The 27,199-nt window shown below is 43.4% G+C and overlaps 1 protein-coding gene across 5 annotated transcripts in view; it reads left to right on the forward strand.

The window, feature by feature from the left end:
* Window positions 1-27,199, forward strand: part of GRK6 (G protein-coupled receptor kinase 6) — a 697,925-nt gene that overhangs the window by 173,354 nt on the left and 497,372 nt on the right. For all 5 annotated transcript variants that reach the window (XM_078652756.1, XM_078652755.1, XM_078652753.1 and 2 more), the window contains exons 7-8: window positions 22,103-22,166; window positions 22,815-22,955. In XM_078652756.1, the coding sequence (XP_078508882.1) occupies window positions 22,103-22,166; window positions 22,815-22,955 (205 nt within the window). The remainder of the gene's footprint in view (window positions 1-22,102; window positions 22,167-22,814; window positions 22,956-27,199) is intronic.

Raw genomic sequence — 27,199 nt, forward strand, 5'->3', positions numbered from 1 at the left:
CCACCATTGCCAACAGGCCAAGATCTGCACCAAACAACTGCTGCAGCTTTCCCGCCCTCTGCCTCAAAAGCACACGCAAAGCCTTTTAGTTCCGCACCACATCCTCCGCTCTGACCTCTTCGGCATTGAAACCCAAGCCTGCATCGGCACAGAAAATGTCTGGATTGGCGCCAAAATCGGCACCCAGTACTGCAGTGGAGCCAATTCTCCAGACCATGCAGGAGCGGCTCGATCCAGAACAAAATAGGATACATATCCAGCCCCAGACTGGCTGCATCCTAACAAAGACTGTGGTGTTGACGCCTCCTCCATCAAAACACAAACTCTTTTTTGAGGAAGCAATTGATTTTCTGGTGCCTCTTAAAATAAGGACAAAGGACAAGGCCCCTTGCACCTTCCTCCAACTATTTCTCCACCACCATTCCCACCATCTACACCTTCTCCACCTCTTTCTCAGGGTGACCCCCTAAACATTACTTCACCGGGGTCCCCATATTCGTTCATTGGTGGGCAGGGGGTGTGGATGACTCGTATGATGCACCACAAACCCTTGGCTGGATTATGACATGGATTCCCCAGGGGACACTGATACAGACCTTTACCCTGCTAGACCATCCCCTCCTTATGACACCACCCTATACCAGTACCCATCAGAAGGGCTGCAGCGTTCCACCAGGTCCCGCTCCATAAAGAGCCTATAGAGGAGGACTTCCTTTTTGAAACCCTATCTCGCTATGTTAAAAGGCATAATTCCTCACACAGATGACTTCTTTAAAGAGACTGCTCGAGCACGCATAATTACACCCAGGGTCGTCAAAAAATCCAAAGCTGCACCCTCAGACCCAATTTGTGTCCAAGGGCAACTTCCCCCTGATTCCTTAGTTGTGTCCAACGCCCGCAAGAGGACCAATTTCACAAACCACAGTTGACGCTTAACTTCCTGAAAAGGAGTCTAAAGAAATTGATGCCTCAGGGAAACTAGTTTTTGCGCAATCCGCTAATCACTGGCGGATTGTAAATACACAAGACCTCTTATCCAGATATGATTCATTCCCACTTGAACGAGATGGAGGAACTCCTCCAGTACCTCCCAGCGGAGCATAGGAAGAGAGGGCAAGAACTTTTCGAAGAGAGCGAACTCCTCTCCAATTCCTCCTCCACTCGTATGATGCACCACAAACTCTTGACTGGATTATGACATGGATTCCCCAGGGGACACTGATACAGACCTTTACCCTGCTAGACCATCCCCTCCTTATGACACCACCCTATACCAGTAGCCCATCAGAAGGGCTGCAGCGTTCCACCAGGTCCCGCTCCATAAAGAGCCTATAGAGGAGGACTTCCTTTTTAAAACCCTATCTCGCTATGTTAAAAGGCATAATTCCTCACAAAGATGACTTCTTTAAAGAGACTGCTCGAGCACGCATAATTACACCCAGGGTCGTCAAAAAATCCAAAGCTGCACCCTCAGACCCAATTTGTGTCCAAGGACAACTTCCCCCTGACTCCTTAGTTGTGTCCAACGCCCGCAAGCAGACCAATTTCACAAACCACAGTTGACGCTTAACTTCCTGAAAAGGAGTCTAAAGAAATTGATGCCTCAGGGAAACTAGTTTTTGCGCAATCCGCTAATCACTGGCGGATTGTAAATACACAAGACCTCTTATCCAGATATGATTATTCCCACTTGAACGAGATGGAGGAACTCCTCCAGTACCTCCCAGCGGAGCATAGGAAGAGAGGGCAAGAACTTTTTGAAGAGCGAGAACTCCTCTCCAATTCCTCCATTAGGTGTACCTTAGACTGATACTGCTGCCAGGGTTATTAACACCAGTGTCCTATTACACAGACATGTTTGTCTGCGCATCTCTGGCCTCAAGCCAGTAGTATAGCAGACTCCTTTAAATTTCCCTTTTGACAAGGAGCACCTATTTGGCACACAAGTGGGCCAAGCTCTGAAAAAGATGAAGAAGGACACGGAGGCCGCTAAGTCCATGGGGGCCTTTCAAACACCCAGCTCAAGAGGTTATTTCAGGGGCACATACAGAGGTAACAACTCGAAGGTTGGTCAGAGGTGCTTCCTCACATGGTGCCTAACCAACACTAAGCAGTGAATCACCCCCTCCCGATCATCTCACCTGTCGGGGGTCGATTACAGCTACTTTTCCCCACCTGACCATCTATAACATCGGATCAGTGGACATTATCCAACATGGTTGTCTTTGGCGCATCACCACACCTCCAAACATTCCACCTCGTGCACAAAAACGTTCTAGAACATGAACAACTGCTTAACCAGTAATAGCAAGCTCTCTTGTTCAAAGGAGCTGACAGCCTTTTCCTCTTCAACATCAGGGTGTCTACTCCCTGTACTTTTCTCATTCCCAAAAAGGACGGTTCACTATGGCCTATGTTATATCTCAGGCCATGAATCATTACATCCTGTCAGAGCATTTCCATATGGTCACCCTTCAAGACATGATCCTACTTCTACAGCAAGGCGACTTTATGTCCATACTAGACTTAAAGGACACTTACTTTCACAACCCAATCCATCCAGCACACCGCAAATACCTCCGGTTTGTCATAGCTGACAAACATTATCAGTTCAAAGTCCTCCCATTCAGGGTAATTACTGCACCCAGGTATTCACCAAATGCTTGGCGGTGGTAGCTGCACATCTATGCAGACAAAACATACACGTCTTTCCGTATCTCAACAACAGGCTTATCAAAACCAGAACCCTCCCGCTGTCACAAACACACTCAGATCTGCTTCATAAACTAGGGTTCACCATTAATGTCCAAAAATCCCATCTTCAACCCCTTAGAAGTTCAGCCCACTATCTGGGGACTGTTCTCAACACACAAGAAGGGTTAGCCTATCCCAGTACAGCACAAATTAAAAATTTCCAGACGCTGCTACCACAATTTCAAGCCAATCAACAATTAATAGTCAAAACTGTCAAGCGTCTGACGGGCATGATGGCTTCAAGCATCGCCATAGTGCCACGTGCACGATTGTACATGCGTTTGCTGCAAGAATGTTTAGCACTACAGTGGTCTCAGTTACAGGATCTAGTGTTGATAGACAGACGTACTCATTGCTCTGTGCAGTGGTGGAACACACAATCTGTGTAAACGGCGGCCGTTCCTCGACCTTGTTCCACAGATCATTTTGACAGTGGACGCATCCCTGATGAGATGGGGTGCTCACCTACAGTTCTGACAAGTCAGGGTCTCTGGGGCACCTAACACCAAAGTCTCTACATAAACAACCTAGCGCTTCAAGCTGTTCCCCTAGCGTTGAAAGCGTTCCTGATAGGCAAGGTTGTCTTAGTACGCATGGACAACATGACTGCTATGTACAAAAACTGGGGGAGGGGGTCCATCTAGAGTTTCACGCCCATTTCAGACCATTTGGCATTAGTCAATACATCACACCTTCCATCTGTTAGCAGGACATTCCCAGGCACAGACAGTGACTTTGCTGACCTCCTCAGGATACAACAAGTCACCCCCAAGTCCTCCTCCCCTACTTCCACAATTGGGGGTTTCCACAGATAGATCTGTACGCAAACGCAGACAACGCATAATGCCCAAACTTCGCCTCTAGGTACCCACATACCTTATCCAAGGGCAATGCTCTATGGATGAACTGATCATGGATATTTGCCTATGCCTTTCCGCCTCTCCCTCTTCTTTCTTTTCTGGTTTGAAGGCTCAGGTACACCTCTCTCCCTCTTATTCTAGTAGCCCCCACTTAGGCTCGTCAACCCTGGTTCACAACACTACTCAAACTCTCTGTAGGTCTCCACAAGAAGCTTCACTTCAACCCGGACCTTCTCACTCAAAATCCAAAGGATCTCAACCTTGCGATTTGGCTCCTGATGTCACAGAATTAGGTTATCTCTATCTCCTACCTGGATATACCACAATTCTTAAAGCAGCTTGTAGGCTTACACCCAGAGCATGTAATGCAGCCAAGTGGAAACCATTAGTTTTTTACTGCTGTAATAAGAGCATTGATCCATTCAGTGCAAATCTGCAAAACATTGTCTGCTACCTTCAACATTTACAGCTCTCGGACCTTGCCTACACTTCAAAACACTAACATTTTGCTGCAGTGGCTGCCTATCTAGAAAATAGGCAACTGTTGTGGGTGTCAAATAAATCACATGAAACTTCTGTTGAGTTGGTTGAAGTTTATTCGACGAGCAACGAGCCACCGCACCATACATTGGCACAGGGAAACTCCAACTGGCAATTACAGAACTTAAGCAACATAAACTCTGACAACAAGAGAGTTCCAGAGAAGGAACACAGTAAGCATAAGCAAATACAACATTATCTCTTTTTTGTTCCAAAGAAAAGTAAGCAAATACAACATTATAAAAGAACAGGAAGAACCAAAAAAAAAACAAGAAAAGAAAGAAAAGAAAAGTAAACTAAACAAAAGTGAGAAACCAAAAGTCTAACGAAGTTTCCACGGAAGACGGGTCACACGTGAAGACTTCCTTACAGAACCACCACTGATGGGACACACTTCAGGGACACACTTCAGGGACACAAGTTGGTGCCGGTGGTAACGACTTATCCTCTAGATCAGAAAACTCAGGTTGAGAGTCACGATTGGAACATGCTCCACTGTCACTTACTTCCACCTTGATGACTTTGCAAAGATTCCGCCAATGACCACCTTCCACCATGATTGCATTTCCACACACTTTCTCAACACAAACAGGTTCACCAAATGAGTCACAACCTTTCTTGACCGTCCTATAATTCTTCACACGCACCATATCACCAGGAGAAATATTAACAGTTTTAGTGGATTTCTTGTCCTTATATCTATAGGCCATTTTGTCTTGGGCAGTTTTAACACGCATCTGCAACTCTTCCTGATTTACAAAAAGAGAAGGAACTTTTTGAGCAACTGTTCTCAAAAGCCAGGCAGGATAAAGAGTTGATGTGGGTAATCTTCCTCTGAGGGAAACAAAAGGAGCAACCTTTGTGACAGAATGCGGGGTCGTGCGATAAAACCAAATCATGGATCTCACAGCATTCTCCACATCAAAATTGTTTCCTTTGGCCCACTTTATACACTCCACTAACACACGATTCATTCTCTCAACTTGACCATTCGTTTGAGGATGCCCCACTGAACTCCTCAAGTGCTTTACACCAGATTCTGACAAAAAGACACACATTTCAGCATTAACAAATTGGACACCATTGTCAGAAACTAGCGTCTCAGGAAAACCTTCCCTCATAAAAATTTCCCTTAGAAAAATAATAGCACAATTAGCAGTGGGATTGGCACAAAATTTAACCTCAGGCCATTTGCTATGAAAGTCCATTAGCACAAAAGCAAATCTTAAATGTGAAGGGAGAAAATTAAAAGGACCAACAAGATCAATACCAATTTTCAACCAAGGTTTAGAAGGAAAAGGTATAGGCTGCAAAGAAGGAACAACAACTTTCAAGCCTTTCTCAGCAGAAGTACATACACAACACGCCTTGACTCTTTCATGCACATCCCCATCCATTGAAGGCCACCAGTAGTGCAACCTCAATCGTCTCTGTCATTGTGAGCCCAAGGTGACCATCATAAGCCCTATCTATTAAATTCGCTCGTAGATTCAGAGGAGGTATGCATCTGTCATCCCTCATGACAACCCTATCTTCTATTGGAAGCTCTTCAGAAACCTTCCAAAAAGGTTGAATATGGGAAGGAAGATTTCTTTCTTTAGGCCAACCAGCAACAATATAATCTTTGACTTTCAGCAAAGTTATGTCAGAATTCATAGCATCCATCCATTCATTTTCAGAACAACCAACATTTCCTACAGCATCTAAAGTAGCAATAAAACAATCCTCTCTATCCTCATCCAAATCTGTACCTTCATTTTCTTGTAAAGGAAGTCTAGAGAGCATGTAAGCTGTACAATTGTCCTTGCTGGGTATATGTTTTGCAACAAACTGATATTGCAACAATGTGGTCGTAAGACGAGCTATGCGTGGTGTGGCATACTTAACACGATCACCAGACAAAATGTAAACCAACGGCTTATGGTCAGTCTGAATTACAAACTTCCTTCCCCAAATATAAGTCCGAGCTTTTTCACAGGCCCAATAACAAGCAAGCAGCACTTTTTCGATCACTGAATAATTAATTTCAGAATCCCTTAAGACCCTTGAAGCATAACTAATAGTGACCTCTTTTCCGTCAATTACTTGGGTAAGCACTGCTCCCAGACCATAATTACTTGCGTCAACTGTAATGATACAACTGACACTGGGGTCATAAGCCTTCAAAATCTTAGCATTCACCAATTCAGATTTAACCAAATCAAAAGTTGACTGACAGAGCTCATCCCAAACAAAAGTAACACTGGATCTGAGCATATTAGACAGACTTCATTTCACTGGCGTAATTCGGGATAAAACGTGAATACAATTCACATAAACCCGAAAAATGAACGTAACTCATCTTTATTTTTTGGTACAGGACAATCAACAACAGCTTTAACCAAACCGGGTCTAGGGGAAACACCCAAACCAGAGACCAAATGACCCAGAAACTCAACTTCTTTTTTCCAAAACTCACATTTGCTCTTTTTAACAACAATCCCTTTGTCATCAAACTTCATGAGAACAGACCTGAGAGTATAATCATGTTGATCTAAAAATTTGCCAAAAATCAAAACATCGTCTTGAAAAATTACTACTCCCTTGACATCTTTGAGAACACTCTGCATGATTCTTTGAAAAACTGAGGCCGCAGAAACAAGCCCAAACGGCATTCTACAAAATTGAAATGTCTCAAAGGGAGAATTAAAAGCAGTGTAATGCCTTGATTCATCCTCCAACACAATTTGGTGGTACGCGGAGGCTAAATCAATTTTCGAAAACCACTGCGCATCGCTCAGCTCTTCCAGCAAATCGCCAATCTTTGGAAGTGGATGGGCATCCACCCAGATCTCCTTATTAAGACTCCTGAGATCATAACAAAGACGAATCTCTCCATTCCTTTTACGTGCCACCACCAAAGGACTAAGCCATAAACTAGACTCTAATGGCTCTATAATACCATTTTCTCCAGTCTCTCAAGTTCAGTTTTAAGGTCAGCTCTCAAACTAAAAGGTACAGACCTTACTTTGTTTCACTGGTACTGCATCACTTTTAACTTTGATTCTATGTTTAAATCCTGCAATTTCACCAAGTGAATCAGAAAAAACTCTGGGAAACTCTTTCTCCAGACACGATGAATTAGGCATATCCAGCACGACAAGTACTTGTTCTTTAGCACCCGGTCTCAATAACATACCAAACAGACCCTTATGCTACCAACCCAAGATGTTCAAACCACGTACAGCCACGTAAATCTTCCCCTGTATCCTCCTATCCTTGAACTGCAAAACGTCTTCAATGTACCCCTCCAAAACTATCTTGTGACCCTCATAGGAGACAGGCGCCCTGTCTGGAGGAAACAACTCTCTATCTGCCCAAGATTGCTTGAATAAATCCAAAGAGATCATGGTTATCCTCGCTCCAGAGTCTACAAGAAGCTTTAAACAAACATCACCTACCATAATATCCACATAGGGATCTACACATTCTGAAGGATCCCCGGTCACAATACCATCTTCAGTAACAGTGACAATCATGTCCTTAAATTCTTTCACCATTTCACATTCCGAGACTTGCTCATCCTCCATCACACAACTGACTTTCTCAGATTTACTCAAACTGGCTTGGCAAACTCTAGCCAAATGACCAAATTTGCCACACTTATAACACTTCGCATTTTTACCAGGACAAAAACTATTTTCTTTGGAATGTGGAGTATAACCACATATATAACACATATTTTTCTTAAAAGAACTCTTTTCATTGAACTTCTCTTTCTTAAGAAAACTGGACATAGATGCTTGCGAAACAACTGCATTTACACTTTCTTTTTTGGACATCAGTTTTGCTCAATTCTTTAATAGAATTTTGCGCCAGCTCGAGACTTTTTGCTACCTTTATAATTTCTTCCAAAGTTGGATTTCCCATGGTAAGTAGTTTTTGTTGAATATGTTTGTCGCTACAGTGTGCGATGAACTGATCCCTCACCAATTGATCTCTGAAGTCACCGAACTGACATTCAGCACAAAGTTTACGTAAAGCACTCAAATAGGAATCAACATCCTCACTCTGTAGTTGCGCTCTCTTAAAAAAACTTGTGTCTTAATACGACTAAACTTGGTTGCACATCAAATTTGATAACAAGTTTCTTTATCGTTTCTTGATATTCATCAATGATCTCACCCTCAGCAAGAACCAAATCAGGCAAATGCTTGTATACCTCCCTTCAAATCCCAAACAGTTCAAGAGTAAGAATTTCATTCTCTCAGCCCTGTATCTTGAAGCACCAATGGCACCAATATAGGTCTCGAAGGCATCAAACCACTGCCTCCATTGAATTTGTGGAGTACCAGGACTTTCTAAGAAGGGAGGAGGTTGATTGACAGATTGCATATTGAGCAAAATATGACAAAAATTAAATAAAGAAGAAATACACAACCTTTTTGTCAAAACACAATAGATCTAAGCGTATGCCAAGTTAGCAATAACATTAGAAACTATAAAGGATATCATACAGAGCTATATGAGCAAGAATTGTCACGGAAATAGAGTTGTAGTACAAAGAAAAATACTATCTTACTACAACTCAACGAATGCTGGATGTGAGTAAACACAGCTTAGCAGTTCTGAGGGACAATACCAGTCGCAATGTCTATCTTCCTTCGGGAAATATGAGACAGTTAATTACACAGGCTGGTAAAAAAAAAAAACGAATAGTTCATGACGCTCTGAAAATGTACTCAAGCACGCTGAAGAATAACGAGTGACGCTTTGTGAATTCCCAGACTCCTCCTTATGACGCACTGTGCCTTCGCTGATGAAGAACAAATGACGCTCCGTGCATTCCCGGGCTCCCTTTTATGAGGCGCTATGCTTTCGCCAACTCCTGTTGTACGTTCGACAACATCATCAGTCGGGAAAGGCGCTGAAGCAGAGACGATCTCGCTGCTCTTTACAACGGTCACTGCGCCTCAAATCCAAACATGAGTCGTGAATCGCAAGCTTCAACTAAATAGGTGAGATCTGCGATATTGAAGTTTTCAACGATGAACTTATTAATGGTAAATGTGAAAAGCAGCAAAATCGGATGTCCGCGGTGGCCTTTTTATTTTATTTTTTATTTTTATATATTTGAAATGACCCACCCTTGAACCTCCTCACCTTTTAAGATAGAGCTGGAAAAACTGCCGCTGGGGAAACTAAATTCCCTTTCAAACTTACTGTCGCTGGAGAAGGCGGTAGGGTCATAGGGTTAATCAGCAGTCCTGAAAATTCAACATCTTCAGTAGATTGTAGTAGTCCTGAAATTCGGCATAGAAATCACGCAGCAGTGGCTCGTTTAATATTGACCCCAAGTCCTCGTCGCCAAAATTATGCTGTGGGTGTCAAATCACATGAAACTTCTGTTGAGTTGGTTGAAGTTTATTCGAAGAGCAACGAGCCACCGCACCATACATTGGCACAGGGAAACTCCAACCGGCAATTACAGAACTTGAACAACATAAACTCCATGACAACAAGAGAGTTCCAGAGAAGGAACACAGTAAGCATTAGCAAATACAACAGCAACACTTCTCTTTATTCAAAGTGCCAGTTATTAAGGCCTTTATGGAAGGCCTTAAAAGGAAAATTCCTCACAAAGTCCGACCTATACCCATATGGAATCTCAATATTGTTCTTGCTAGACTTATGGGTTTACCTTTTGAGCCATTACATAATTGTTCACTTCAATTTCTATCTTGGAAGGTCACCTTTTTAATTGTCATTACTACACTGAGGCTTATCAGTGGGCTCCAGGCACTAACCTTAGAAGGTCACTCAAATGCAAAAAGCCCTTGTTGCTCATCACACACCCACTGAATACAACATAGGGTTCCCCTCTTCTATATTTTGGGTGGGAATGGTTCTAGAACCGATCTAGGAACATCCCCAGTGTGTGTTTCAAGTAAAAACAAAAGACCAGGTCCTATGCCCCAGCGTGAGTAGTGCATGTTAATGAGAAAATGTGTGAGTGTATGTAAAGAATGTATAAAGGAAGTGCCTCACGTGTGTGGCTGTAGATACCCAGGCTTTGCACAGACTGTAAAGCAGTGCTCTCCAAAAGCGGTGGCTAATCTGTGGACGTGGCAGTTGTCTGACTCACACTGACTTGTTGGTGTGCTGGAATATCCAATAATGTTTAGTTAAAGTGTGTGGCGTAGACCATGTAGCTGCCTTGTATATGTCATCTATTGGGATATTGCCAAGGAAAGCCATAGAAGCCCCCATTTTAATCGTAAAGTGAGCTTTAGTGGGTGTAGGTTAAGTTCTTTTTAGAAATTGTGGTAACATATCTGAATACATTTAGTTATATCAATAGAAATGCCTAATTTAGATATGGGCTTTCCTTTGTGAAGGTGTGAAAAAGCAACAAAGAGTTGTTTGGTTTTACGGAAATCTTTGGTTCTGTTATTGTAATACATTCAAGGTCTTTTAACATCTAGGGTATGAAGAGCCATTTCCGCAACAGAGTCTGGTTGAGGGAAGAAAACAGGTAACTCAAATGATTTGTTAAGGTGGACAGGGAAAACCACCTTTAGATGGAATTTTGGGCGGATACAATGGTCTACCCTAACCCTGTGCAGTTGGGGGAAAAAAGGTTCTTCGAAGGCATGGGTACTCACAAACTTTTTCTCGGGGCCAAAAATACTTTATTTTTTTTATTTTTTTATGGAGTATTAGATTGCGCAAACTTGACCCGAAGATATTGGGTATCCGAGCGCTTTACATAGCGTCATTTGCGTTACATGAGGACACATTCATTTTTGTTGTTGTTGGGCACAGGGAGATTAAGTGATTTGCCCAGAATCACAGGATGTTCAGCGCCATTTCTGAGACTCGAACCCAGTTCCCCAGATTCGAGGTCGACTGCCCTAGCGGTTAGGCCAACTCCTCTCTTGCTCACTCTCATCATTTGCAACTTTCCTATGTGATGAACAGACCCAACACCCGAACAAGTGCAGAAGAATGTTGTATGTATGTATGTAGTTGCATGTATCCTATGAACGTCTATCATGTATGGTACACATCTAAAAAAAACTCCCTAAGAGTCCCGTTAGAGGGATGAGACAATTCTACCTCACCAGAAAAAAGGATTGAAAATGAGTTGTGTCTGGCACAGACAGAGCACATGTCTTTAATTCTTTATACCCGCACTCATGATTAAAAACACCATATCATGTTTCAATCATTTTAAGCAGAACGGCAGACATGTTTCATTGCCACTTATTTTCTGGCAAATATTTCAGAGCACAAGGACCACATTTTACCCTTAAGTGCACTGGACCGGTATATTGACGGTAGAACACACAAGATATAAGATACAAGTACTTTAAAATACTGCCTTCTATTACCCTGTGCTACCAGGTGAGTGCCTAACAGTAGGCCGCAGGTGAGAGGCCGGAGAGAGCTATTGAAACTATGCTTGATCACCTGCAAGTAAAATGATGTACATCTATTTACATTAATCTGTTATTTGCATCAATAAAAAAGTCCCATCACCGTGCATTATGTCTGACTGTGGCTGAGGTAGGGTACTCCCTATGCGTGATAGCAACGTCACTTGCACATGCTCCGGTGGCCCTCTTTTGTGTTTACAGAAATCGGGCATTGACGAGCCCAGTACTTATGACATCATATGTGCGGCACTTGCGGGAAGCAAAGGCCCTTTAAAAGTCAGCTGTTGCACATTCACAGCTGACTTTTAAGGAGCCTTTTTGCATTCTTCCAGCTACCTCTGCTGAGAACGTCATCGCCTGCTGTCTTTGTCGACGGTGCCCGCAACCTGCTGGGTTGACTCCCCTCACAGCCTGCTCTTCAGCACTTCTGTCCTGCCAAGAGGGTTGCACATGCAGCAGGGGCCTCCCGTGGATCGGGCCAGCCAGCTACCCCCTCCTTGCGGCCCGCCAACCATCTTGTTTCCTTCCTGATTGCTGCCAACTAGCATGCCCTCCTCACCAAGTGGCCTTCAGGTGAGTGTGCTGACACTTTTGTGGGCTTTTTTGTGGGCCTGTTTTCAGTCTGCTGGGTCAGTTTGTACTGTTACTTTGCCTGATCTCAAAACTCGCATTGCCTGCATCAAGCTCAAATCCATGCAGTCTTCCATGCCTGGCAAAAACACATGTACAGCATGTCTTTGCAAATTACAACAGTTTTTATCTATAAACATGGTCCATTTTTTTTTCCATTTTTTTTTACGGTCCCCTGGGCGAGTTTTTACTAGTGATTTCCCGGATATCAAAACTAACATTGGACCTGATTCACAAAGGACCTCTGCAGTCATGGTGAAGGCCATGCAGTCATTGCGGGGGTGCTGGAACCTCTGCAATGGAAAACTGCAGGGCGGAAGTTCTGCCACGAATGCGGGACCCCCGCAACGACTGTGGGCCTCAGCCGCAACTGTGAAGGCCCTTGTGACTCCGGCCCATTGGCTGCAGCAAGCTCCAATCCATGCAGGTTTCCATACCTTGCAAAAATCTGTACAGCATGCCGTTGCAAATTACGACAGTTTTTATCTTGTAAAGATTGCCCACTTTTTTAGGTCGAGTCTAGCGCAGCGCTGCTCTAGGAGTGACCTTTAGAAATCGGTCTGCACTTTTGTTACACTGGTGCTTGTGCTGGCATCCACCATGCAGGAGCGAGCAGCGGCGCGCAGGGGCCATCTATTTTCAATTAGCTTCGCCACGTGCGCTTGTTGACATTGCTCTACTCTCGCTCCCCTGCCTGTCTCCCCCTCGCCCTCCCTTGTCGTGTTTGTGGTGGGCCTGTCTTTATAGTTTTCGTTTTATATATTTAGAACTTATCCAGTATTAGGGTATCTTTCATAGATTCACATGCCTGAATCATTCCCCATCGCCGAGATGTGGGACTCGCATCTCGGCGACGGGGAATGATTCAGGCATGTGAATCTATGAAAGATACCTGTAACTACAGTTATCCAGTTTTGGTAAGTAACTTGTTTTCTTATCCAGTATTGGGGTATCTTTCATAGATTCACATGCCTGAATCATTCCCCGTCGCCGAGATGGGAGTCCCACATCTCGACGACAGGGAATAATTTAGGCATGTGAATCTATGAAAGATACCAAAACTGGATAACTGCAGTTACAGGTAAGTAACTCATTTCTTTTTTGACAAGAGACCATGGCAGAGGTTATGTCCAGTGTTAAAGAAAGGGCAAACATTTTATATTTTATTTGTTCATTTAATTTCTTAATATTTCGACCTCCGAGCATCAGTAGGAGCAAGGATGGGTTTAACACTTTGCAAGATGGCTTCTCCCTCCTGTCCTCTCTAATAGGGCTAGTTCTCAGCACCGCCCCAGTAGTACAGACTGTATGTGTGTGCTTCACCTGAATCTGCCTGCGGTGTGCAGTCTGCTAGGTGGAGCTTCGATGTGCATGCAAGGGCTGGGTCCGGGCCGGCTGTGCCACCACACTTGCAGCGACCGTAGCAGCTGCAGGCTGGCCTTTGCTCTGTAGCTGACCTGTGTTTGCACACTGCTCCAAGTGACATACCTGTGGCTGGCTGCCAGAGACTTATGGTGCGTGTGCTGGGCACATGGTGCCGTTTCACTCCCTGAGAGAGAAAAATGCTGGGGTGGGGTTGGGAGCAGAGTGCTGTGTACTTTTTGGGTGGAAGAGGTCATTAAATGAATGTGCGTTACTCTGTGTCTTTCACTGATGCAAGCTTCTCATTCAGACATATAAAACCCACAGCACACTCAGGGGGTACAGGGCAAGCCCTAGCAGCTGTACCTGCAACCCCCTTGGGGTGCTCTGCACAGCACCCCAAGAACAAGATAACCCCTTGTGCCCCCAGTGAACGAGTCCTCTCCATCCAAGGGTTCCCAAGTCTGTTGTTCCTTATCTCCCAGCCTAATGCTGTCCCATCACAAGGAATATCCTAGAAGACCTTTTCATTGATGGCTAAAATAAGGTGGCTTTGGGGAATAACGGTGTGACGAAGAAACATCTGCGAGCCTCCTGCTGCTTCGTTTGACGTTGACCAAGAGGTCTCTAGGCCTTTCTGGTAACCACTGGTGCACACATGTGCGGGTGCACACATGTTCATGCCCACTCCTGCTGCTGCACACATGCACGGGTGCACGCATGCTGGTGCACTCATGTGCGGGTGCACACAGCCTTGCCATAGGAATAGTCATTCCCCTTGTATCCGGATGATCTTTCTACTGTACCTTTAGGGGTAATATATATATACATGTAATATACATAATATAACTAGGCTTTCCTGTTTTCAGTTTCTATTTTTGGTCAATTCTGGTGGGCTTTTTTCAGTGTTTTCAAGTGATTTCAAGACCTTAAAAAACTGGTTATCAGTGGTTACCCATTTTCGCGCCATTATAAACAACAAACCGTGTTTATGGAACGTTTCGTTTTTATTATTGCTTGCTTTCTACACTGATAGTGCATGAAATATAGGAACATAATGAATGCAGATGGCAAACCCAAATTGCGACTGTCAATTGCGTGCAGACTCGTGAGCCATGATCTGCTTCAGTGTGTAAGTTTAGAACAAGAACCTATGCTTGTAAGGAACGTACCTGCGCAGGGTTGGGCATGATAACCCTCTCAGAGTAAATGCCCATATCTGAAGTAAATGAGATATTGATGGAAAGTTGAGAACACTATCAGATTGTCAGGAGGAGACTGAGCAGTGACTCCTCTAACAAGCATTGGCCGCGATGCCCTGAAAGTGACGCAGCCGCAATAGTGTTTTGCTTAATGAGGAAGAGAGGGGGGGGGGGGCGGGTTGGTGTGGCCCTGAAAGTGACGCGGGAAAGCGAAAGTGTTCTTCCTAATGAGGAAGAGAGTTGTGTGCACGCGCGCTAAACCGAAATTTAAAAAACAACAACACGTGAATGGTAACGCGATCTGTGGTGGAGGAAATTGAAGAGCAAGCAAGGCGGAGAGAGTCACGCAAGGCTTAATGAGCCTTGACAGAAGCCCACATGGCGGCTGCGCGCGTGCACCCGCGTGTGAACACAAGCTTGAGGCCAGCAAAAGCTTCTGGTAGCACTTCCAAAAATCCACGTACAAAATTTATCGCAGAGCAGCGCATGCTCTGGCTCAGCAAGACCTAAAAATCTGCGATAATCAGTTTAAACCGGGTCAGCTGATTTGCAGTCGGTAGTGTAATGTCGGGCAGAGTCTGGTTTAACCGATTTCCAGACAGCCTAAATATAACCATAATGTAATAATGTTTTCTCCTTCAATGGCTTTCCTTATGCCAAGGAATGGCTCTCCCTACTCCTGTCCTGAGAAAAGCTGCCTGAGGAGGGCTTCCTATTTCGAGAAGAGTTATTTCCACCTAACTTAGTGAGCCCCTTCCTCTCGGAGCCCAGTTAGGAGCTCACACCCACCCAACCCAAAGGGAGGACCCCCACCCCACCCCTTCATGACAGCACCCCTCTCTAAAGAGAGAGCAGTTTGCTGGGGAATCAGGTCTTCCTTCTTGATTTGAAGATTGCAATCACCTCAACTGAAAAAATATTCCTTACTCTGTCAACACAAGTGGAAGTGTTCGCTCATTTCCGATCTTATCCATGTTAACATTTTAAAGTGGTAGCGACCTGCGAATCTTTCTCAGACACAATAGTGAATCCGTCTTTTCCAGTAGTTATTCCTTACATAAAATTATTTTAGAAGCGTCATATGAGGAGGTTGGCAATTTTTAAGGAAAAACGGAAGTAAGATCAAGACCAAACTCTCCAAATCGATATAGTCAGTGCTTTAAATGGGAAATTAGAAGTGCCGGTACTTTCCTATTAGACTGGGTGGGTAGTTAGGGGCATGTCTGGGGCGTGGCTGTGAGTCAGGAATTTAACATTAGCCCCTTAAGTAAGCTTTAATGCAAATACTCTGATTGTCAGGTAAAGCCCTTAAATGCCCATGGGCCAAATTCGCGCAATATCAATCTGCCTCCTTACATAAGAGACATGGCAAGCATCAGCTTCTATGTCATACATTGCGGAGCCTAATGTTTTGCAGTTTGATATTGCACGAATTTGGGCCATGGGCATTTAAGCGCTTTATATGACAATCAGAACATTTGCATTAATGCTTACTTTTTTAAGCACTACTGGTTAAGGGAGTTGTCCAGAATCACAGGATGACGAGCCGACATCGGGATTCGAACCTGGTTTGCCAGTTCGACTGTCTGCATCGCGGACTATATCCTCATTCTTGTTTCAATGCCAATGAGAACCTAACACTGCAGGAGCAATCCAGCGAAGGAATACACAGGCTGTTGCCAGCTAAAGTGGCACATAAATACGCTCCATCTGAAAGGGTTATTTTCAGTTTTTACTATGCACGTACTCGTACTTCAGGGCCTGAGCCCTGCTGCTTCTGGGAGTACCGGTACTCTCTTTGCCCGAAAATAAGTTCCGGTATTCAGGAGGAGAAAACTGAGAAGTGCCGCTACTCGGTACCTGCCTATTTAAAGCACTGGATATAATATTGCTTATCCTTGGTTAGGGCTGTTGCCTAATACTGAGAAGACTGCACAATTTCCAGTCACTCGCTCACGCCCCTTTTTGGGTTACAAGTTAAGACTATTCCTTCTCTGAATGCTTCCCACCGTCCTAGGATACATTGCACCCCGCAGCCTGATCACCCCTAAAATGTTGCTTGGGGGATTCGGCCATAAATCCCTAGGGGCACACTGCCCCCTTATTTTCTGGATGAATTACCTTATTAATCAGACCCATTGCCCTACCACAACGTGAAATCTTTCTTTCCTATCACGCTCATGGGCTTTCCTCCCTGAAGGCGGTCACTGGACTTTCATTTCCGAGCTACTATTTCCCATTCTCCCCCCCCCCCCCTTTCCCTCACACAAACCCCTCCTTAGGTCAGCTGTATGACAGAAGGGGCAGTGTGGATGTCAAATTTCAGCCCGACAGTAGTTGGTCTCCTCAGACCAGCTTACCCTTTCCTACTCGAGTATGCCTGCCCGTCTATCCTGAGACGAGCTCCGCGTTCCCTCTCCCACCCTAGTCCGTACGCAGGGGTTTTCGTGTTGTACATTTTACAACACATGCGTGTTGGGACCTATAAGTGTTTAGTCATCCAGCACGATATCCTTGGTGCAACAACATCAACTGTTGCATGGCTAACCACTTATAAGGTTCCAAAGGCGAGACCTGTTGGCTATGCCGATGCATGTTTTACTGTCTCCTGGGCCTGTGTTTACTGGTGGTTTCCTTTTTTCCCCCTATGCAAATCACAAATGGGGCACTTCTATTTTGGTGCCTGGCCTATTTTCTGTCCTGGTCTGACACTGCTGATAAAAAAGGATTGCTGGTAATAATGAGGGTGTCCTAATTACTGCGTTTGGGCCTCTACAGAGACTTAAAACCAGTGGTGTCGCCATGGGGAGGTGGATGTCCTTGTGGGGTACTACCAGTAATTGCCTTGACCCACATCCCATGTCTCAGCTACAGTGAAAAAAAAACATTGCCCTCCCAGCTTGGGAACAGCCATGTTGTTAATTTTCACATTTTATTTACTCCCTGTGGTTTCTTTTTTTCTTCTAGGATGTTGTGTTTCTGTAGTTATTTTCATGCAATATATTACTCTTTTGTGTAGTACTGTGAAAAGAGCTGCCTGCGTTCAGGTTGTGTGCAGGTGTTTATAACAGGGCACAATTGAGACCTGTGCAGATTGTCGCTTTGTTGTTACACCTGCTTTTGAAATAGTGTTGTCTAGTAATGTTTTGAAAAGGTGGTAATTTAGTTTGACTTTAGTAACCCCGCCCCCACCCGACCTGACCCCACCCCCACCTGCAGGTCTATCAATGTGCTCTCGACCACAAGCCAGTACTTTGGCCCCGAGAAAAAGTTTGTGAGTACTCATGCCTTTGAAGAACCTTTTTTCCAACACACAGGGTTAGGGTGGACCATCGCACCCACCCAAAATTCCATCCAAAGTTGGTTTTCCCTTTCCACCTTAACAAATCAGTTGTTACCTGTTTTCTTCCCTCAGCCAGACTCTGTTACGGAAAGGGCTCTTCATACACTAGATGTTAAAAGACCTCTAATGTATTACATTGACAGAACCAAAGATTTCCGTAAAACCAAACAACTCTTTGTTGCTTTTTCGCCCCTTCACAAAGGAAAGGCCATATCTAAATCGGGCATTTCTATATATATAATTAAATGTATTCAGATATGTTACCTCAATTTCTAAAAGAACTTTACCTACACCCACTAGAGCTCACTTTAAGCGTAAAATTGAGGCTTCCATGGCTTTCCTGGGCAAGATCCCAATAGGTGACATATATAAGACTGCTACATGGTCTACGCCACACACTTTCACTAAAAATTGTTGGTTGTTTTAACACGCCGACAAGCCAGTGTGGGTCAGACAGTGCTACTTACACTTTTCCAGACAACTGCCACGCCCACAGATTAGCCACCGCTTTTGGAGAGAACTGCTTTACAGTCTGTGCAAAACATGTGTATCTACAGCCACACAAGTATCGAACAGATTGTTACTAATTCTGTAAGCATCTGTTCTTGGCATGTAGTGCTGTAGATTCGCATGCACCCAGCCACCTCCCCAGACACCTGCGGCCATTGCAGTTCTTTTTACTTTTTCATATGCATAGACATCTCTTTGCTGATGCTTACGAACACTCCATTCCCACCGCTTGTGGTAAAACAATCTGACAATGAAGTCGATGCCCATTGCGTATTATCACCAAGAGGACGAGTCACTTTACCTAGTGACTCAAAAGGCTTCGTCCAAGAAAAACAACCTGCACACATCTGGAACCAACACTAGATGGCAGCAGAGTGCAAAGCATGTGAATCTTAAGCACTACATGCGAAGAACAGATGCTTACAGGGCAAGTCATATAATCATTCTCTTACTGTGCAATGATCTCTGAACTCTTGGAGCACTTTCTAAGCTTAATTTCTCTTAAGAATATGTTCTTGGTAGTTCTTTTCAATTATCTGGCTTATTCGTGTTAGTGTTGTCTATGCATTGCTTTTAAAGAAGGAGCCCCTTGTTCCTCGTTTGGTGGAGGTGTTTCTTTCAATGCCTGCTTCACACTGGTGAAGAAGTTACTCTTTTTGATTAGATGCTTTGTCTGCGGAGGGAAGAAATCCTGGAAGATGAAGAGGAGTGCATAGTTGGCTGTTCGATTCCAAAACTTAAAAATGTGTAAACTTGGTTAGCAGATGCTGTCCATGGTGCGGCTGGAAGACTGCTAGGAAGTCTTCCCACAGCAAGGCTGGGAGAACTTGGCAGGCTCCTAGAACGCTTCTGTGGAGTCGCTTTCTACCAAAAGGGCTATTGTTAACAATTCTTCACTTGTAGGGAAAGGGGGACTGAGATTTAACACCCAGCATATAAACTGTTATGCCTCTGCTGTTTTCCTTGCAACAAATCACCTCCATATTGTACCATTTGATGTTGATGGCATTGGAGTTGTCTTGTTTGACATCAAGGACCTATTTACTGTCGGCAGGCACTCAATGTTGCCATTGTTTAGCATTCAGAGATCTTGACACCAGTAAGTCTCGCTCAGCTATCATAGTCTATGCCCATGAAAAAGGATCTCTTTTTCCTTAACCTAAGCTGAGAAGTGTGTACCCATTCCAGCTCAGCTGCCAATTCGACATTTGTGCAAGAATGCCAAGACATGCTTTTTATGATGAAGGAAGCAGAGGAACAGACTCCCTTGTGAAAGTCTTTGTTACTAGACCAATACAGAGTTTCGCTGTGGGATTTCCTGTAGCTCGATATGTGTACTATTCTATAGATCCTCCCGGTCACTTGACAAATATCCAGAGGTAATTATTGCCTTAAAATTAGCATTTCACTTCACATGTGATGCACTCTTTCAGTAAACAGTTTTTGTGTCTCATAACCTTGTCCACCAAATGCTTCACCAGCTAGTTTCAACTTTATAAAGTCATTTCCTTCCAGTACAAACACTGCTGTTTATGAGTGATAGATTGCAATGTTCGCAGCATGCCAAACATGACTTACTAAAGCAGGCAGCACAGTCTCATTAGAAGCTTACTAACAAATCGGTGCAAAATAAGACCAGCCAGCACATACCATTAGAGTAACTCTGATCGCTAACAGCATCTGTAGCACAAAGAACCAGCATAGTTGTTGACTGTGCTTTACAAAAATCATAAAGGTCACTTTCAGGAGTGTGCACACAACTGACCTGATTTTAGGTACGTATACAAGAACTATCAAAACCTATTTAAAGAATTAACAATTCCATATTAGTTGTGGGAACTTCAAGAAGTCCTTACTGTCTTCTGAAAAAATCTTTTAACAGTATGCAGATCAAGAACTACTTTCCGTTCACAACTCCTAATGATCTATCACTAGAGCTGCATTACATCCGGAATCTATATGCCCAAATGCACAGCAAGCGGTACACTTTTTTCTCAGAAGCTATACATTACTCCCCCTACCTATATTCTATCAAAGTGTCCTACAGATATACATAACCAACCTCAATTACATAACATACACACACAAACTAGCATTATTTGGTACTAGTAGTCCCTTCTACTTAAAACCATTTATAAGGTGGGCATAAAAAGGTTTTCAAACAAGTTGATGGGTAGATCTACATGTGTCTATATGCAGGTAGGTCGTTACATGTATATATTTATTTGTTCTAGCCATTTGTGCCAAGCATTTAATTGCAACCTGTACATATGAAATTTTTTTTGTCATTTATTCAGCACCTTAATTTTTACAGTGGATTAATGCCTCCTTGGGCAAGGCACACTATTTCACCATCCCAGCCGTTGGACTGAACTATGAAATGACTGATCAAACCCTACAGTTTTATAATAAAATATTCACACTATACATGGTACCATTGAGCCTTCTAAATTATGTAAAGATGTATTAGGTGGTCTGAGCTGTCCCACAGATCATGTTTTAGATATGTACCAGTCCCCCCAACTGAAAGCATGTTATACAAATTAAGCTGCAGCCTACGTTTCTCATCACCTTTGGCTACAGCCAGCTAAAACAGTGCATGACTGTGATGCTCCTCATTGCTTGAGATTGACCATATCAGTGGGGGCTTACAGACCTTCTCAACCTGTTAAATTGACCAACCCGAAGGTTTCTCTGCATGTTGGACCTTTAAGTCTGGCGGGACCATACACCCACTTCCCTGCTCAAGTGCCTGGATACCTTCACAAGTGATTAGTGCGATCTACAAATCAACATAACATGTAATAACATATGACAGACAAGATCCTATATTCATCCTGGAATCCTTCCCCAATGTGCGCCTAGCACCTGATCTAGGCCACCTATATTTTCCAGATGACCGCATGAACATCACGAACGAAGCAAGCCACCCGCCTCCGGAGATGCTAGGCCTTTAAATGGAAGTGGTTCTTCATATTGTGTCACTAATAGTGGGTGGAACTGAAAACCTGTCTAGAAGACACACCACTCCTGTGAAATCTAGATTTACTCTTCTTAAAGTATGTTTGTTTGTGATATGCAGCGACTGCAGACAGTCCCTCTAGAAATAAAAATGTCCTGGAGGGACTTAACATGGCATTGCTGCAGATAGTACAATATTTACTGTTAGTCTGGATCAACTGCCTTTTACAGGTATCCCACTAGAGCTTAGTGGTAGAAATGTAACCAACTGTGTTGTATGAAAGGCTAAGCTGCTCTTTGAGCGATGTTAGTGAGCTGGAAAAATGTATTTGGCAGCAAGCTGAAAAATCTCCACCTGGTCCTCGGACTGCAGGCGTTTGGAAACATTTCCACCATCCTGGCTGGTGTTGTGCTCTTAAGGCAGCAGTATTTCCTAGTATGGTCGATGCACAATTGTGGATTCAATTACTTTAACTTGCTGTATTTTTGATTTAGTTTAAATATTTTTAATTTTGTTCCCAGGGAGCCAGTTACAAAGAACACCTTCAGACAATATCGAGTGCTGGGAAAGGGTGGCTTTGGTGAGGTGAGTTCTGCACTCCTCTGTAAGGGTTAGCATAAAAACTCAACTTTGTGTGCCTTGTAATTGTTCAACATCTTTCTTTTACACCTTTACGTTCCATTCTGTTTTTTTACACACCTAATCTGTTCTTTCTTTATTTTGATCTCTTCTATTTCTTTCTTGTTGTCCTGGGGCCCCATTCTTGGCTGATGTAGGGAGATTTGTAAAGTGATCATTCCTCCTTTGTATGCATAATTGTATTTGCATTCATTTATTTGAATTTAATTTTCCAGTCTGATATGTGAGTACCCGGGCTCCTAATGCTTTGGAGCGTAGCTGATCAGTCAAGCTTAGGGGCAACTTCAGACTTCTCAAGCTCCTATTATGGCTCTAGAGCATGAATGGTCGAGTGTCTGATAGAAATAATGGGACTGGCCCAAGACCACAGAGTATCAGTAACAGTAGGTAGTACAGCATAGTTTACCATATGCCTTTAGGATATGTTATTCACATAGATATCCTTTTTAAGATGTAGGAATACGGTTAGAGTGGGAGGAGGGGTGGAAGGCTTGAGTGCCAGCTTCCAGTGTATGTAATAGTCCCAGGTCCCCACCCCCACACACCTTTCATCCTGTATCTGAAACTGCCCTTGGACTTGTGTCTTCTGCTCAGGTGTGTGCATGCCAGGTACGAGCTACGGGTAAGATGTATGCCTGCAAGAAACTGGAGAAGAAGCGGATTAAGAAGCGGAAAGGGGAGACAATGGCACTGAACGAGAAGCAGATCCTGGAGAAAGTGAACAGTAGGTTTGTAGTAAGTACTTTGCATTCTTACTAATCAGTTGCCAGCAACAAACATTTGACACTTCAGTTTTGTTCTGCAGAGGGCATCCTGTAAATTTTGTTTTTATTCTGTGCAGCACAAATGCTTGGATATTAAAGTAGCTCATTGAGTTACTATCTCGCTGCAGAGATGTGTGTGCAACATACAGGCCACAGCTTTGAATCCCATTGAGGCCATCAGCATTTCATCTTCCAAGTTGGCTAACTTGGATTATTAACAATGATTGATAACAACACCTTACATTTGGAGTGCAAGTCTTACCTACGAACTATTCCATAAACCCGATGTTGCCTCTCTGTTTGAGTCTACTGGGGCATGGTGGGTTCTGCTTCTCTCTGCAGGTGCACTGTGCAGCCTTTGTTTGGCTCTACAGCGCATTCTCTAAATCTGCATGTGCTCCTCTGTAGAGTGTGTGCACTCGAAGATTTCATTCTTCTCTAAAGTTTATTCAAACTTGGAGATTATCCTCTTATCAGTAACACACAAACTGTACAGGTAATATGGGAATTTCTCTCCACTGTAGTATGTATTCTTTACTTGTACAACCTGAGGTACGGCTATTCTCTGAATGACGCACACTCTGAGAGTACTTCTAATTTTAGGCCCTTTGCACTAGTGGTGATTCATTTCTCATTTGTGCAATTGTAGTGTAGTTCCTATTATCCCAATAGGCTCTGCGCATTGGAATAATACCTTCAATAGTATAGGCCTAGACCAGACGTTAACTAGGTCTACTACTGTCGATATTAGACTTAAAGTTTTGGGTTTGCCAGCTAGCTCAGAGTTCACTAGAAACTTTCTCGAATAGGCAAGGAGGAGTTGAACCTCCCTGGATAGACAAGAAGGGATTTAGTTTCTGACAACCATAGAACATGACAACTTTGCTCTCCCCTAATCAAGAGTGTATCTCTAGAGTCGTGTGAACAAAAGGCAATTTATTTTACTCAGTCAGTATGTGCATTCTTAGTCTCACCAGATTGTAGAGAAAAGGAAGAGACGGGCGTGTTCAATAAAAGATGTTATTTATTGATCAGTCTCTTTTCTCATACAAGAGAAATGGATCGATATTATTGCAATACTTATGGTTAAGTAAAGTGCATACATTAAAAGCAGAAGTATAAAATAATACTGTAAAAACATTGATATGGTTTCTAAGCCATATGAAGGTTTAAAATGAATAAAATATATTACATACACATATACATTTGACTAATCGTACTCAACTGGTGTTTCTAACTACGCCTACCCCGTGTACCTGACCTAAGCCTAATACGTGGGCGGGAATAGAAAGTTACAGTTTAAGTTAAGTTTGTTTTGCCAAGTGACTGACTAAAGAATTCTCTGCAAGGGGTTATTCAGTTCTGTACCTGGAATCTAGGATGAATGAGGGATGGTATCTCTCGTCTCTGGTCTCGATATTGCAGGCTGCCTGCGAGGGCTACCCGGAAGCGCCGTAGCTGGATTTCTCGGCAGGAGAAAAAGGCAGCTTCTCGTTCTCAGCGCGTCAGGAAGGTGGGGCTGCGCCAGCGGTGTCTGCTCTGCTCTGGGCTTCGGCAAGTCTGGCTGCTCCGATCTCGTCACCACCGCGTGTGTTTGCATAGGGCAATATCGGTAATATTTATACCTTTTAAGGTGCCGAGATTGACGTAAGGATGGACATAGATACGTCAATAAGGATGTCATACGACCTGGTCGTTAGCACATTCTTTTGCTGAAGTTCTCGGTGAAATCAAAACAATGGCCGCAGGGTTTTTCCCAGGTCTGTCATAGGTTTGATTTGTTTTGAGAACTCCGTATGCCTTATCAGGGGCTGGAGGAATATCGCGTGTCTAATTAGATGGCAAGCGTTATGACCTAATCAGATAACACGTTCCTGTGCCGTAGTGTGGCTAACTTGTTAACCAGAATAGGGTCAGGAATAGGGGGATCGATACAGAACCTATAGGAATACATCACACCCACTCCACGCTAACTATGGACATATTTACTAATCTATGCATAGTAAAACATACTGTAGAGTATCGTGTATACCTTACCACCCCAAAATACATAAATGCATTTTGAAATTATCAAATATACGGAAAAAACAGTCACATGTAATATATGCACTCAAGCTGTAGAATAATGCTAAAGTAATCACGCATATCTATACATTATCACTAATTTGTATATGAGAATTTACACATGAAATGGCTCTTAATACAGAAAAAAGGTTCGAGACCATTCCATCACAGAATAAAATAATTATGAACATACCAGCGGGCAGCTAATGTCTATAAGCTATCTAAAATTAGAAATTTTAGTTCTCTAAGAATAGTTCTTACTTTAAGCAGAAGATAGTGTCCCGAAAAATGCGAAAAATATTTTGGGGCTGCTGAAAAAATTGCTGTCCGTGAACTGGAGGGAAAATTGTTCATGGTATTTTGCTTTTCTAGTTGAAGGTCAAATTCAGGGAACGCCGTGTACGAGCTTGCTCAAAAGTCTCTATTTCTGCTCTGGTGATAACATCATATCATTTAGACTCTCGAAAAAGTTGTCAACAGCTTCCTGGGAGAGTTCCACTAACTCGGAAATAGGTGTAACCATGCATTCGTGCGCATGATTGTCTCCATTGACATTTTGATTAATATTGCTGACAGAAGGTCGTACCCGATCGATGCTGCTTTCATCTTGAACTTCACTACCCCTTAATCGTAGTGGTGAAGTTTCCACGAATGCAGTCATCAGGATTGGTAGCCTTTGAGGGCAGCACAAAGCATGAGCCTTTATTGGACTCAACAATGTTTCTGCATCCATTGGCGCATCTGATTGTAGCGTCAGACAGGTGTCTAACACGCATTCTTCTCCGCATAGCAAGCACTTTAATACAGGTAAAACACATCGTTGCCACATTGGTCGAAATGATAGAAACCAAGTCATGTTCAGGTCTCTAAGCCGGGATAGTCCCAGGATTTTTGATATCCGGTCCCGGTATCCAATGGCTAGGATTGTTTCTTCCCTTGTCGCAGGTGTTTTGTCTGTGACATGGTTTGCCATAACGAAATATAAGGACTAAGAATAGGATTCCTGCAATTAGTCCCAAAATGAGGGGAAGTCTGCCAAAAATCGAATGGACGAAATCTGGAAAAATACCCAGTATGGCTTTGAATGGTGTTAATGCCATCGAAAATACTGTCTTAAATACTTGCGAGACTCCACTGGTATCAGAAATATTTAAGATTTCATTCAGGATTTCTGCGAAATGTATGGGGGAATTAGTTGATAACAATGAATGTATCTCTGCAGTCGTCCTTGCGACTAGGAGATCATACGTTTCTTTTGATGACGTGAGCCTTGTCGGCGTCTGAAGAAGCACTGTTTTCATTCTGCTTAAAGTATCTATTCGAATAGAAGTAATTTTGAAGTTGGGCCATGCCCTTGCCTCCCTGTCTGGAAGGGAGCTGGGGAACAATAAGCGTCCACAGCACTTGACCTTCGCAGTCGTAGTTACGAGATAAGGAGTCCAGGGCATAAGACTACAGCATCTGCGGTCCACAATTAGAATGTAACTCCCATTATAGAGTCTTTGAAAGAATGGTTCTATCTCTGTAGCAGGTGTGCCTAGCTAGTGACATGAAAGGTTATTTGAGTTCCCTTCACAGGCTCCATGCAAACTAATTCCGTTACACAGAAGTGTACCGCTTAGTGACATCGCACAATTATTGCCACTAAGAAACACTTTCTGTCCTTTATTACTGACACATGCATGTGAATAGGGCAAGTTCCATGTTGTTTTAATGTACCCTTTTCCCAATTTTTCGTACATGCCAGCCTGTATATATTTTGGGCAGTATTGAAACCTGAAGGTTGATATTGGAATATTAATTATCCCATGTATTATCCATTCACTGACAGGTCGTTCTGACATTGTCACTGGTAATCTCTCGAGTTTCTCAATGCTCAGGATTGTATAATCAGCACCCTTTTGTGCCATACTGATTTGTTTATCAGTAAGGTTAAAGATATTGAAAAGTGACGTTGTGTTGATTAAACGCCAAGGCACATAGCCTGAACGCAGATTTTGTAACGTCCAGCCAAGCTGTACAATAGAACGCAATTGGGACTGACCGTGTTGTAACAACAGTAAGTCTTGCGATAATATGTCGATTGCTGAAGACACAATGCTGTCCAAAGAAAAAATTCTTGAGGACAGAGTCATTAACCCATTGTCCACT

Source organism: Lissotriton helveticus, chromosome 7 (assembly GCF_964261635.1).
Source record: "Lissotriton helveticus chromosome 7, aLisHel1.1, whole genome shotgun sequence".
In the NCBI taxonomy this organism is placed as follows: domain Eukaryota; kingdom Metazoa; phylum Chordata; class Amphibia; order Caudata; family Salamandridae; genus Lissotriton; species Lissotriton helveticus.